At 44.6% G+C, this 14,757-nt stretch overlaps 1 protein-coding gene across 2 annotated transcripts in view; it reads right to left on the bottom strand.

Moving 5' to 3' along the window:
- LOC147103279 (ribosomal protein S6 kinase alpha-1-like) overlaps nt 1-14,757 on the bottom strand; it is a 272,311-nt gene that overhangs the window by 4,318 nt on the left and 253,236 nt on the right. For both annotated transcript variants that reach the window (XM_085962741.1, XM_085962742.1), the window contains 5 exons: nt 12,684-12,842; nt 10,323-10,484; nt 7,706-7,782; nt 3,822-3,939; nt 1,139-1,276 (listed from right to left, as the gene is read on the bottom strand). In XM_085962741.1, coding sequence (XP_085818867.1) covers nt 1,139-1,276; nt 3,822-3,939; nt 7,706-7,782; nt 10,323-10,484; nt 12,684-12,842 — 654 coding nt within the window. The remainder of the gene's footprint in view (nt 1-1,138; nt 1,277-3,821; nt 3,940-7,705; nt 7,783-10,322; nt 10,485-12,683; nt 12,843-14,757) is intronic.

Genomic DNA, 14,757 nt, shown 5'->3' with positions numbered 1-14,757 from the left:
AGGCTCCTTCAGAAACTACAGAGACCCAGTGAATGAAAAGGATTCATACCAGTCTACCACTGTAAAAAATCATTGGGCCGTATTTTCCGATCGGAGGCTTCCCGCATGCGGAGACCTCCGATCTGGAAAAAAATGTACGCACTTACCCGAGGGCTCCCGAGGTGCGTATAGTTCTGATGCTGGGCCTCTCCAACTCCAAGGGCGCAGGGCCCACGTATCCCAGGCACGCATGCGGTTCACAAGCATCCCTGGGATCACGTGGGCCATGGGGAGCCAATCAAAGAAGGGAATCTTCCCTTCATACACTTGACAGATAGACCTGTCAAATATATGAATGGAGATCAATGAAAAAACATAGTAAAACTTTAAATCAATTTAAAAAAAAAATCACCTTTTTAAAATTAGTTGAAATGACAATAAATTAAATATTTTAAACAAAAATTTAATTTTTTGGAAAAAAATAATTAAAGTTCTTTATGGGGCTAAAAATAAACTTACCTTTTTCTAAAAGTATTTTTAAATGATAAATGACTGAAATTTTTTTTTAATTTTTTTTTTTTAAACCGTTATCCTGGTAAAAGTATGCCTGCTTTTACCAGGCGTAAGAATTCTAAGGGTTTTCTGCGGGCGGAGGTTCTCCAGAAAGCGGAACTCTCCGCCCGCAGAGGCCCTTCTGTAGGGCAGGTGTCCGATCTGTCAAGAGCATTCTTGACAGATCGGAAATGCCGGTTTTCAGCGCATGCGCTGTGCATGCCTGAAACCAGCATTTCCGACGTCCCTATGGGTACACAGCGCGTACCCACCCGTAGGAGTCGGAATATCCGGGCCATTACTTCTACCTTAGTGGTTAGAAATATCACAGCACCTGATCAGCATGCACCACACATCAATAAAATAGTTCACGTGCTTGCTTTACTTCAGTAGCACAGTGCAGTTAGGTGTTGCGGAGGAGCAAGGCCAAATGGGAGAGTTCAGGGGCACAAGCCCAGTGCTGTGCCAGCTGCTAGCACCCCATGGAACTCTACTGCAGACCGTGGCAACGCCATCAGGGCAGGAGAGGAGACCAAGGGAACATTGGAGGGGGGTGGGGAGAGCTACCAGTACACACACCTGATTGTCCATTGCAAATACAACTTACCTTAACAAGCTGGACATCCTGTCGGGTCAGCTGGCTCTGTGGCAGCTGATCTCGGTTCATGATCCACTGATGTTTCAGGACCTGTTTCGCTGTCAGGCGTCGGTGTGGGTCAACATGCAACATCTTGGAGACCAGATCCTGTCAATTAGGAATATTGTAATGTATGGATGAGTTTTATTTACCATAATAATTAATCACAAGAAGCAAACACCAAGTACTGTCTTCAATAATAAAACAAATTGAGGAATTTAAAGTGTAATACAACATTTATTTATATAGTGCTTTTAACGTATAAAAACGTCCATGGTGCTTTATAGAGGAATAATCAGAGAAAAATTGATGCTGAGCCAAAAGAGGAGATATTAAGAGGAATGGCCAAAAGCTTAGTCATGAATGGGTTTTAAGGTTGGCCTTAAAGGAGGAGAGGGAGATGGAGAGGTAGAGGGGTTTAAGGGAGGGAATTGCAAAGCATGGCACCTAGGTGGCTGGAGGCACGGTCACCAATCATGGGGCGGAGGGAGGGAGAGATTCACAAGAGATCAGAGTTGGTGCAACGCAGAGTTCGGTGGGGTGGGGGGAGGCGGTGGATGTAGGGCTGGGAGATTACAGAGATAGGGAGGGTGAGGCCATGAATGGATTTAAACAGGAGGATGTGAATTTTAATTTTTTTTAAGTGTTGGGAGGCAATGCAAGTCAACAAGCACAGGGCTGATGTGTGAGCGGGATCTGGTGGAGGATAGGGTACTGGCAGCAGAGTTTTGTATGAGCTTCAGTACAGAGAATGAGGCCGGCCGGGAGACAATTGGAATAGTCGAGTCTGGAGCCAAATGTTTCAGAGGCAGATGCAAGTGATATTATGGAGGTGGAAGTATGCGGTCTTTGTGATGGAGAGGATATGGAGTCAGAAGCTCAGCTCAGGGTCAAATAGGAGGCCTAGGTTGCAAACTGTCTTGTTCAACCTGAGACAATGGCTAGCGAGGGGGGTGGAATCGGTGGCGAGGGAACGGAGTTGTGGTGGCGGTCAAAGACAATGGCTTTGGTCTTACCAATGTTTAACTGGAGGAAATTGCCGCTCAACCAAGACTGGATGTCGGACAAGCATCTGACAACACAGAGTTAGTGGAGGGTTCAAGGCAAGTGGTGGAGAGCTGAAGTTGGGTGTTGTCAGCGTACATGCGGAAGCTGACCCCATGTCTTTGGATGATGTCACCAAAGGGCAGCATGTGGATAAGGAAGAGGAAGGGGCCAAATGCAGATCCAGATCCAAGGACTCCAGAGGTAAGGAGGCAGGAAGAGGAGCCATTGCTGGAGATGCTCTATGATTTTATACTGGAATGGTGCTCAGTGTTGTTCCACAATGAAACTCTACCATGCTGCAACACAGACACCATATTGTTTATCTAACAAGGACAGTACTGCTCAAACACACAACCCTAAATGTTGCACATAGCTCCAACCTGCTATACCATGCATTCGTTGGATGTCCATTTCTTGAGATTCCAGCCATGGGATTTTGGGGGGGCAGAGCAGAGTGGAGGCCAGCCTTTTTCAACAGATTGGTTGAGAGAACAAGCGCGCCAATCACTCACACATCTCATAACAACTGGTCATGCAGCAACATTGGACTGGATTTGCAAACTACCTTTCCAGTTGCAGGTGTGGAGAGCAGGATAAGGCAGAAAATAAAAATTAAACCATGACTTCTGTCATGGGTTGTGGTATTTTCACAGCTTACATCATGATCAGCTGTTACACTACAAGTTTAGTCATGCTGCCTCAGAGGATCCAACATACATCTAAGAAAACAGCAGCCCACTTAGGAGTAAAAAAAAGTTTATATTTTGAGAATTTAAAAAAAGTGACACGAGTGCTGGGAATGACCTTCCCCACTTACTGTACTCGCCATCAGCAAACACTCCAGGTCAAGTACAGCACAGGTTAGGATACACAATAAAGCTCCCTTTTGTCCCATCATACAGAGTAAAATGCCCTACAAGCCGTACCAGCAATTGGCCTCAACTTCAGAAGGGCCCCGTATTGTGCTAGTGTAACTTTTCTATTTCTCACAACATCCATCCTTGTAGACTGATGATTTTCCTCTAATTTGCACTGAATTATGTGAACTTTTGTGCCCACTAGAAGCTACCTCGAATTAATTCCAGATAGGACTGTATATCAGTTGTCAGAAGGGATAGATTTTCCTGGGCCAGATTCAAACCTAGGCCCTCAGTGTCGTAACACACTGCCCCCATGATAATAGTTCTATTGTTTCCTGAATGGAAGTACATTTTCCCATGTAAAGTTTGCCCATTGTGTTACAGTCCTGAATCCCAAGGAAAGGACTGGCCTCTGTCAACGGGGCTCAGGCGAGGAATGGAGCAGGATTTGAATCATGGCACTGAACATCAGCACACTAAAATTCAATGTCGCTGCATTGCCATTCATCTGGAACATTGCATTTCTCTCCCAATGTCGGGTCTCCCTGTATAACCTGCCATTCCCAGAATGAGGATCCAGGTAGCTGGGAGACCTGCACCTCACCTTCCAGGTGATACAGAAGACCAACTTGGAATAATTTTCCCTCCCTGATAGTCAAGAGTTGTCGAGTCTGCTTCAATACTGGACCCTCATTTGAACAGTACCTTGTTACTCGCCTCAGTAAAAAAACAACTTTTAAACTGACCTTTGCAGCAGAAGAGGCTTTGTTCCAGTTTCCACCTTGCAGATTGTAGTGTCCGCTTCCAATCCTAGCCAAAATCTCACTTGGAGTATCGTCTGGACCATTAGCAAATGGGGTATACCTGGTTCACGATAACCAAAGAGAGAGTGTGTCAGTTTAAGGAGACCTGAATCCTGTTAGCAGCCTGGTATTGCACTGTACATATTCATTAGAATGCATGAAAGGATGTTCAGCTACAGTTAAACCTGACAGAGGTTACACTGGCCAATTTCCCAAAAAGCCCTAAGCATACAGATTTTAGAGGAAGCATCATCACTACCAAACAGCAGAGTGTAAAACACAGGTACACGATCATCATTCCTCGTCTTTGAAAAGCTGCAAGTCTAGCCACTTCCACACAAAATGGAACAGATAATTATGGGGAATAGATTGAATGGAACTGCAATCTAGCCAGGAGGCACCTGGTTGTTATCAGCAGATGCTAACTATCGAGTCCATTTGTGTTAAATATTGATTTTGGTTGAAGACTACAATGGTAAACTATTGCCTGCAAGTTTCAGCCACTCTAAGGGGGCAATAATTGCAGTCTGGTAAGTAGTCACTGCTTCACTTAGTCTGAAAGCATTGTATTTTGTTATACTTCTTTAACTCACCTTTTATGTGCTATCAACTGGTAACAGTCTTGTTAAACTGCCTCCTGTCATCATCCCATAACCAGCCATGAATATCAATTTGCAGGCAACAGTGAACCGTCTCCTTCATGATGACCCCTCTTAGTATTTTAGTTGAAGGGTGTAATAGTTCGCTAGCTGCCTTTGTCACGTAGTTATTAGTGGGGCTGGAAAATTCAGAGTACTTTAAACAGCAGCTTTAACCAAACCCAGATTAAAATACAAATATTGGTACTGCAATTTAGGAATTCATCTGCCTTGTTAACACTCCCACTCATGAATCCTCGTATGCAGAACACATTGTACAGCTGTTAAATTTCATGCTTGAAAGAAAATAATAAATTCAGGGCCAGAGTCAGGGTGCTTCTGAAAAAGCAAATGATTAAAAAAATTTACATTTTAATCACCTCTAAATGCTTCACACAAATTACGTATGTAGGCCAAAGAGGCAGGCAATTTGTGCACAGCAAGATCACACAGTAACGAGATTAATGATGAAATGATCTGTTTTGCAGTGTGTCTGAGAGTGGAATGCTGGCCAGGACACCAGGAAAACTCCTTGGTCTTTGAATAGTGCTATGGGATCCTCAATGCTCACCTGAACAGTCAGAAGGGGCCTCAATTTCATGCCTCACCCAAAGGACGACACCTCCGACAGTGCACAACTCTCCAAGAACTGTGCTGAACTGTCAGTTTGGACGTGGTGCTCAACAGTACAATATATTTTGAACCCACAAACTTCTGACTCAGACGGCAGAGTGTTATTAACAGAAAAAAGCTGACACACAGGAAGAGATTCAATAAAGCTGCAAAGAGACAGCGAGATAACCAGGAACGTGGGGGCTAATTTTGTATGCGATCTGTATGAAACAGTTGGAGGAATCCTGCTACTGCCTGTATGGAAACTATATTTTAATGCAGATTTTATTCATACATATTTTATGAAACTTTGCACATTTTTATTGCAGTGCTAAGAGTACTTTGTGGATTGCACAAAATGACTGCAGTACCACTCTTGTATCTGTTGGGGGTACTCCTGAACTGCCACAGAGCATAGTGCTCAGCAGCGCCACCAGCAGGGACTAATGCACACTGCTGCCTCAATGTACCAGTTGGAGAGAAAAACTTCACAGTAATTTCAGATACCTGAAAATAAAAAATGATGATAGGAACATAAGAATTGCTAGTCAAAGGAAGACCAAAGTCCATCTAGTTCTTCTACCATCCTGCTAGTTGACAGATCCAGACGAGACGAGGAAAACCTCCAGTGGTGGAGAGCTTTGGGAATCATAGGTCCAAAGTCTCCCGTTCCTCCCAAGCATGCTACACTTACCTTCCAACATTGCCCGCTGCAACAGTACAACATAAAAGTATCAAACCCATGGGGTACAGTGTTTGTATAATAAAAGTGCATAAAAATACCTTTTATTTTGTTGTGAGAGATGTTCATCAACACAAATCTGGTGTATCTACTCAAGGATTGTTTGATTTGTGTTTTTTCTATAATTACATAGAGTTTACAACACAGAAACAGGCCAGTGAGGGAGATTGTAGAAATACAACTTTCCTCCTCAGTAAGAGGGGGAAATATAATGCCGTCTCAACAAGATTGCAGGGAGGAGCAAAATATAGTCCCATGTTAGCCACTCAGAGAGCAAGGACTGGAAAATCTGTGTGGATTGAAGTTCAGCAGATGCACAGGATCCCTGCAAGTTTATGGAAATGGTTGAACAAAATTTGGCCATGATAGAAAATCACAGTTTGCCCTCTGGCAATGACTGTGCCAGAGAGATGCTGAGACTTGTTGGCAGGCTTTGCTCATTTTGAAGCCATCATGGATTCCAAATAAATTGATGGTGTCATAGATTGGGACAAAACGCTAGTTGGATGTCCAGCAGAATCAGCGGTCACACAGAATAAGCAAGATCTTATTGAACCAAAAGCCAATTTGCTATCAATTAATACCAGCCAAATCAAAGCTGAAAACTTTATAAAGAAAAAATATTTCTGAATAAGGAACAAAAGAAGTAGAGGTAGATGGATCTGCAAAAGTTAAAATGGATTGATAATGACTCGCAACACTCCCATCAATAGGAAAGAAAATTGAAGGGCCACCATTAAATAAAACCTTCAAAATGAACACAAGGAGATGGAAAGAAAAAAAGACAAAAAAAGCTTCATAGTATTCTTTTGTGACATTAGGCTCTAATGACAGGATTCCTCTTTTGAAAAGTTTCTTGGTGTTTAAACACTTTAAATCACTTTACCTCAGTTTTTTGCAAGAGGTGTTTGGCAATTTCCTTTTGCACCTGTCAAGCCAATTGGTGTTTTTTTTTAATGTGATACAGAGACGCATTGTGTCTAGAGGTGTCTGAAAACAGCTTTAAATAACTAGTAGAATGAGTCCCTTACACATTCATAAATTTGTCCTATGGTTCTTAGCTGATGTTTGAAGCAGAGTAGTGACTGACGTGTGGTATATGATAACACCGACCGACACTTAGGAGCTGCTTTTGCTCAAATGACTTCTCTGCAGTAATAAGTGTGCACTTAGGGCCCAATTACCTGCACACTCAGCCACACAGCTGTTGCCGTTCAGCAAAAGCAGACTCTGTAGCCATCAATTATATGGCTAGATGATAGATACCTCGGTGAGACCCACAAACAATGGTGGGGTAAAATTCACACTTTGGGGAAACGGTAGCATGAACAGGGAAGAAGCTGCATCGGGAGAAACTGGAAACAAACAACAGCTACAAACATTAAAATCGGGAGAAGCTAAAGTCTGACGCAAGGGCACAGTAGAGAATAGAATGAAAAAAGCTTGTATCTCTGCTACACTCAGCAACAGAAAGAAGCATCACAGCACTTTAGGAAAATGGATATGGAGTGGGAAATATGGTGTTGAAGGGAGAAAAGGAATTTTTTTTAGCAGGCTTTTGAAAGCAGCAAGCAAGGTGACGAGGACAAAGTGTTCCAGAGGACAGGGGCATAGTGGCTGATGGTGGAGGAGAGGGCATAGCGAGCCAGCACCAGTGCAGAAGTGGAGGGTGCGCATGGAGGGAATTACACAGGTGCAATAAAATGTACTTTAATATTGATAATTTGTGTTTTGCCAGGATGCCTTTGGCTCTGGGGTACCTGTTTCTTGGGGGATGGATTAGGTACATTCTTGACACAACACTGGCTACATACAATGGAAAAAAGGTCACTCACCCAGCCAACATGGTGTAGAGTAAAATGCCCAGACTCCAGATATCACAGCCTTCATCATATCCTTGGCGTTTGAGAACCTGGACACAGACACACCTCTACTTACATTTCTACACATTGTGTGATGGCAGTTACTATCACTCAATAAAGTTCTTTAAATAGACAGCTAACAGGGAGTAACAAGGGCAGTAAATCAATCAAATGCTTCAGATACAACTACTATGAACAGTTTACAAATATCACGGGACTCCTGTGTTAACATGGTAGATTATATCTCCCATTGTAGGGAACAATGTAACTTCCCACAAATATTAGCTTACTCTGCACTTTCTGGCCTGGGTCAGCAGCTCTAAACCAAGGTGTCCAAACCAGGAGCTGCCTAGGAGCCCAAGCCCTTCCAACCAAGCCCAAATACAGTTAGTTCTATTTCTACTTTGATTACTTATTCTTATTTCTCCTGCTTGAATTTCATGTGCCTAGAGATTAGGAAATGGCTATTCTTAGTGCCGTTGTCTCATGAATGAATAAATCCTGCATCAGAACACCAAGATCTGTTAGCGTATGATATGCACCCAAGCAGTCAATGAAGACAAAAAGCTTGCATATTGTTGCTGTAAATTGTGTTTTTCCCCAATGGCGGAGTGGGTAAATACATCACACAGTTCAACAATGCAATACAGATCATAAGGTCTAATTTAACCCTAGTTTGTGCTGAGTTAGCGGATTTCAGCCAGGGTGGAAATTGGGCTTGGCATCCTTGGATTGCGGTGCCTTGTGCGGAAACCAGTTCAGGTCCCTGATCCTGACCATCGGTAAGTGACATGTATGCATGTGCGTGCGTGCGCATGTGAGTACGTGTGCACATATCAAATGACAACAAAATTTGGGCTCAGTTGCAATGTCCCCCACAGTCAAATAGCCTACCAACATTCATTCTTTAGACCCACACAATAAGGATGGCCAGCTTGGTAAGGTACTGGAGGGAAGCATACCCCAGCAATGCAGCACCGCCTTTGGGACAGGAAGGGAGGGGAGAAAACTGGCACAAAAAGAGAAAAGAAAAATCTACTCTCATCGTGGCTCAGAAAAAAAGCTGCTAATGACTGTTTTAAAACACTCTGGGGGAAAAATTGGGTGAGTAGTGCCACCTGTTAGCGCCTAAAGAGGCAGTCAGTGGCTGTAGCGCCACTGGCTGCGCCTCCCGCGATATTCAGCAGGGGCGCTAATGGTGGCGTTAGCCATTTGTGCTGCGCCGCCACCGATGACGTCATCGGTGTGCGCAGCGCCCCATTCGCGCCCCGAACGCAATATTTGGTAGCGAACGGACCCGCGCCCGGTTCACGGGGCCTTGCGGCGCTGGCAGAGGCGCAAGTTAAGGTGGAGGTGTGGGGCGGCCGCCTGCCAGCACCTCCGTCCCCGGCCTCCTAGTTTCCCCCCCCCCCCCCCCCCGCGGCATTGCCGGCTGTTTCCAGAGAGCCCGGCACTTCTCCTTGGTGCCGGGCTCTTTTGCCGGCACTCGCGATTGGGGTTCGCGCTGTTGCAGGCCCCTCCCCTTTAACAGTGGGAGGAAGGCCTGCAGTACCGCAGCGTGCCGTGCTGCGGCACGTTGCGCTGCGATATTCAGTTTCAGCGCCCTAAGAGGGATGCGGAGCGCCTCGAGCCTCGCCCCGTCTCCCTCTAGGGGCACTTCAACTGAATTTCTGACGATCGCTGCAGCTTCGAACGCTGCGTAAAAACCAGCGCCCAGGCGAACTTAACGCCAGTTTGGCGCCTCAACCCAATTTCTAGGCCCCTCTCTCTAGCCTATCTCCTCATGCCCGCTTCGAGCTCGTGTCCCTACAGCCTTTGACACAGTTGACTCCATCCTCCTCCAGCAACTCTCCTCCGTTATCCAGCTTGCTTGGTTCCATTTTTACCTATCCTTATCGTAACGAGAGCATCTACAGAAATGGCTTCTCCTCCCGCCCCTAGTTACCTCCAACGACTCCCTCCCCAAGGATCGATCCTTGGCCCCTCCTATTCATTACCTACATGTTGCCCTTTGGTGACATCATCTGAAAACATGGCTCCAGGTTCCACATGTATGCTGATGACACTGAGCTCAACCTCACCATCACTTCTCTCAACTCCTCCACTGCATCTGTGCGGTCAGACTGCTTTTCCGACTTCCAGGGTTTAATAAAATCAGGAATTGGCGATTACATTATTGACATTACTGTGCTCAGTGCTCCCTTCCTCTGAACTTTCCTCTCTAGTTGCTTCTAAGCTCCAAATCCTCAAGTCCTGTGCACTTTTGCTCCTCTCTGCATTGAAATCAAGAATATAATATAATCTAACTCATTCTTCCGCAGGACTTCAAAACTATGGAACTTCTCACCTCCTTCAGGTTTTCCCGCCTTAAAACTCAAGCTTGGTGTCTCTTAATCACTACTTCCTGATTTACTTCATCTCTTTTACTCTTTTCAACCATGGTGGTGCCCTGCATCAGAGGTTCAGCCCTACATTTGTATTTCTCAGACTTGGTGCCTTTTCCCACAAATTTCAGCTTCATATAGATCAGTTTAGGAAATTGATTGGTTATTTCCTGCATAATCATCTTAATCGTATAAAAAGCTCTCACCTCTGGGGCAACAAAGTTGGCTGTGTAGCATGGGGTCATGAGGAGCCCATTGTCAGCCCTCAGCTGCTTAGCAAAACCAAAGTCACAGATTCGGATGGACTCCGGGTTACTTGACTCATCGACATACAAGATGTTACTTGGCTTCAGGTCTCTGTGAACCACCTGGAAAAGAGAAATGATCTAATTGCAGTCACCAATAAAGAGGTGAAGTACATTCAGAGAGATCTTCAGTGGATCAAATCATCTTTCAAGATTCTTCTCATGTAGCAAACTAAGAGATGGCAGTGTCAGGAAGTGGAACAGCTTTCACTTTGGTCATCCAGTGTGAGTTAAGCACTCCCAGGTCAAGTATAATGTGGGTTAAATGCAGTTTACAGTTCCTTCCACACCTACTGCAATGTGCCTTAGCCTAATCTCAAAATAGCAACCTCTACTGCACCAGGAATATTTCAATTTCCCAACCTTTACCCATAGGGCCTCTGAGTGACAATTAATATAGTGTCATTTAAAAAAAATCATTCTTCGGGATGTGGGCATCGCTGACAAGACCAGCATTTATTGCCCATCCCTAGTTGCCCTTGAGAAGGTGGTGGTTGGCCTTTTTGAACCGCTGCAAACCATGTGATGAAAGTCCTCCCACAGTGCTGTTAGCTACGGAATTCCAGGATTTTGAACCAGCGATGATGAAGGAACAGCGATATATGTCCAAGACAGGATGGTGTATAACTTGAAGGGGAACTTGGAGATGATGGTGATCCCATGCATCTGAATGCCCTTGTACCTCTAGCTGGTGGGGAGTGTTTTATCTTGTGGATTTGCTGTTGACTAATAACTTAGGGAAAACATTTACACAGCTTTTGGAAAAGAGCAGGAGAGTGGGACTAATTGGATAGCTCCACCAAAGAGCTGACACAGGGACAATGGGCCGAATGGCCTCCTTCTGTGCTGTATGATTCTAACTAGGTGACACTACCCAAAGTTATTTAAATTACATTAATCTAGGCTGGATCCAAAACCATTAATCTGGGCTGGATCCAAAACCAGGTCCCAAAGGTGAAAGCACAATGTTGTAATTTACTCTAACAAATCAGTCCTGAATTATTTAAAACAAAGTACAAATAAAACTGTCGCATTTAAAGTACAAAATATTCCTCCTTATTTGAACAACCCACTTTCCTGCACCATCATTAGCTGAGAGGCATGGGGAAGGGTCACATGCTCCCAGGGGTCTACCAACTCTGTTGGAGAGTTGAGAGTAATTCCTTCTCCCGCTCTGCAGAGAAGTACTTCGTTTCCATTCGACAACCAATTCCCCTTCCCAAAATGGCATGGGCAACACTGAGACTTTGGTATGCACGGAATCCCAAAGTGAACTTGCAGCGTACCGGGAGCAGCACAGTACATCACCGGGTCACAACCTGATTTCCAACGGAGCTTTTTTTTTAATGGAATTTGCCTTTTTGTTAAGATTTATGTAAAATACATCCAGGACCTTAAATGCAGTTTAAATACCAGAAGGAAACTTCCACCCATGTTACATAATGCTGGGAGTCAAAACCCATGTGTGACTTCCAAATCTAAGGGGATGAGGTCCAAGTTGCATTTGATCTTGTTGAGGCTGCATCTAGAGTTCTGTGTTCAGACTTGGTCTGCATGTGACAGAAAAGATCAGAGGAGAGCAATGCACGGATTGCTGGACTTAGATGCCCAAGTTATGAGGAAAGTAAATCTACCTAGAGACTCTATTTACTGGATAAGAGGGTGAGGGGACAGCACTTGACAGAGGTTGTTAAGATTTTAACAGTTATGGAGAATTTGGAACCAGGAAAGTTATTCTATTGGACACAGGACTCAAGGGCACATGTTAAAGTTAAGGGAGTCAAAATAAATTAGGAAATGTAAGCCTTTTTTTTTAAAGGAAGAATTGTGGAACAGATTAGCAGCAGGGGTGATGGAAAGAAAACCACAGCAGGGTTTTAAAGGGCTGGATGAATGCCTGTTAAGAAAGGGGTTAAGGGCTATTGATGTCAGAATCACAATAATAAAACATGGGAGGTCTGGAGAGCTGATCTGAAGAGCTAGGCTAGAGGAACATTCTCCTGCCCTAAAATTACAAGGTTTTCCCCAATATTTGTATTAACTATTGTAGAAAAGTTTAACCGCCCCCTCTATCCAGTTAAAATAATATTTTATCTATTCTTAACGGACTGTTAAAAATTGCGCAATACAAAATGTAAAGTGCTGGAGTGTAGAGTGGTGCATAGCACACAAAATCATACAAGACGCAGGTCGAATAGGGAATGACCAGTGTTGATAAGCAGCTGTGCTGCAAGGATGTAACTGGGTACAGTGATCACTTACCCCCTGAGAATGCAGGTATTCCACTGTCTTGGTGATCGTGTGAAGGAGAGCACTCGCCTCCCTCTCAGAGAAACCCTTCTGCTGCAGTATTTTATCCAGTAGTTCACCGCCTCTCATCAGCTCTGTCACCAGGTAGATATACTTATTATCGTTGTAGACCTAGAAACGCATCACCAGGACAAAACAAAAGACAGGTCAGAGAATCCCACTCCCATTATTGCCCTGTAACTTGTTTCTGTTCAGCCCTTTAGCTGTTGGTTTGTGTTGTATCCGTGTGTTAATGGAGACACGGAATGTAGGAGTTGGTTTAACAGGTGTTTACTGAACAAAGTCTGGAGGTGAACTAAAAGATACAAGACACTATACAGGCTTATATAGCCCGAGTGGTCACTACCGGTATTACAGTACACAGGGGCTCTAAAGGTACATACACTACAATTCCTCCCCTTTTAGATAATTAGTACATAACATTTTAAGTAATCATTAATTAACATGTTTACAAGAACAATAATCTACACATTTGCTGCAGTTAATCAATTATAAGTCAGTCTCTCTGGAGGCTTCCTGACTCGGTCCGGATAACGCCTCGGTGGTGTAGTAGTTTTCGGTGGTGTAGTGGGTTCTTTTGGCAAGGTCGATTCGGCTTGAATGCCAGTGTCGGGTTCATCTGGTTCCAGTATCACCGGATCGGAGGTAGATACTATGGGTTTCTCTGCTTCATCATTAGGCGTATAAAGTTGTGGTGTAGGTTGTCCCTTTTCGGATGACTATGATCTGGTCAGCATGGCGACTTATTATGCTTTCTCCAATGTCCACGGTATACATCAGCGGTCCTAGTCGTGTACAAATAGTTCCAGGCTGCCATTTCTCGGTACGGTAGCCCCGGGCCAAAACTTGTTGACCTATCTGGAAGGTTCTAGTTGGCCTTTCATTCATGCCTTGAAATTGCCGGTTCTCTACGTCCCTTCTGATGTTTGGCTTGATCAAATCCAGCCGGCATCTTAGTCTTCCATTGAAAAACATCATGGCGGGAGTTTGGTTTGTAACCACGTGTCGCATTCCTGTACGCAAACAAGAAGTTATCTACCTTATGTTGTAGATTTATGTCTTCATTACCCATGGCCTTTATGGCCTTCTTGAAGGTCTGGACAAACCTTTCAGCTAATCCATTGGTGGCGGGATGGTATGGGGCGGACGTGTAGTGCTTAACCCCATTGTTTTTTTTTAAGAACTTCCTGAATTCTTCGGACACAAATTGCGGTCCATTATCAGAACAGATCTGTTCAGGCAACCCATTCCTGGCAAATATGGTCCTTAATACTGTGATGGTTTTTTCCGTGGTGGTGGAGGACATCTTTATTACCTCCGGCCACTTGGAGTGTGCATCAACTGCGATTAAGAACATTGAGTCCATAAATGGACCAGCAAAGTCGATGTGTACCCTTTGCCATGGAGAGGAGGGCCACTCCCATGGATGTACAGGGGCTTGTGGTGGGGCGTTTTGGACCTTCTGGCATCCTAGACAGCTCTTGGTCATTTCTTCGATGTCTCCATCGATACCTGGCCACCATACAAACGCTCTGGCTAGGTTCTTCATTTTCACTCCACCCAGATGCCCCTCGTGAAGCTCCTTTAGCACTTTATCCTGGAGTTTGGGTGGAATCACCACTCTGGATCCACACATCAAGGTTCCTCGGCACACTGACAGCTGTTCTCTTCTTTGCGAGAATGCTGGCAACAGTGGTTCGCCATGTGCTGGCCATCCCTTCACCGTTAAATCGTAGACTCGAGAGAGAGTCGGGTCATTTCTCGTTTCCTTTTCAATGGTAAAATTTGTTACTGGTAGACATTCCACTATGGTAGAGTGGAACATCTCCACTGGGTCCACTGTAGGTGCCTCTTCTACCGTTGGCAACGGTAGGCGCGATAAACCGTCAGCATTCCCATGCTGTTTTGATCCTTTGTATTCTATGTCATATTGGTGTGCCCCTAGGAAAAGGGACCACCTCTGTAGCCTTTGCGCTGTCATAATGGGAACGCCCTTTTTAGGGTTGAATATGGAGACGAGTGGTTG

This window comes from Somniosus microcephalus, chromosome 20, assembly GCF_052327205.1.
Source record: "Somniosus microcephalus isolate GS21.2 chromosome 20, FLI_Smic_1.0, whole genome shotgun sequence".
Taxonomy (NCBI): Eukaryota; Metazoa; Chordata; class Chondrichthyes; order Squaliformes; family Somniosidae; genus Somniosus; species Somniosus microcephalus.
This window is presented reverse-complemented; position numbering and strand designations above follow the sequence as displayed.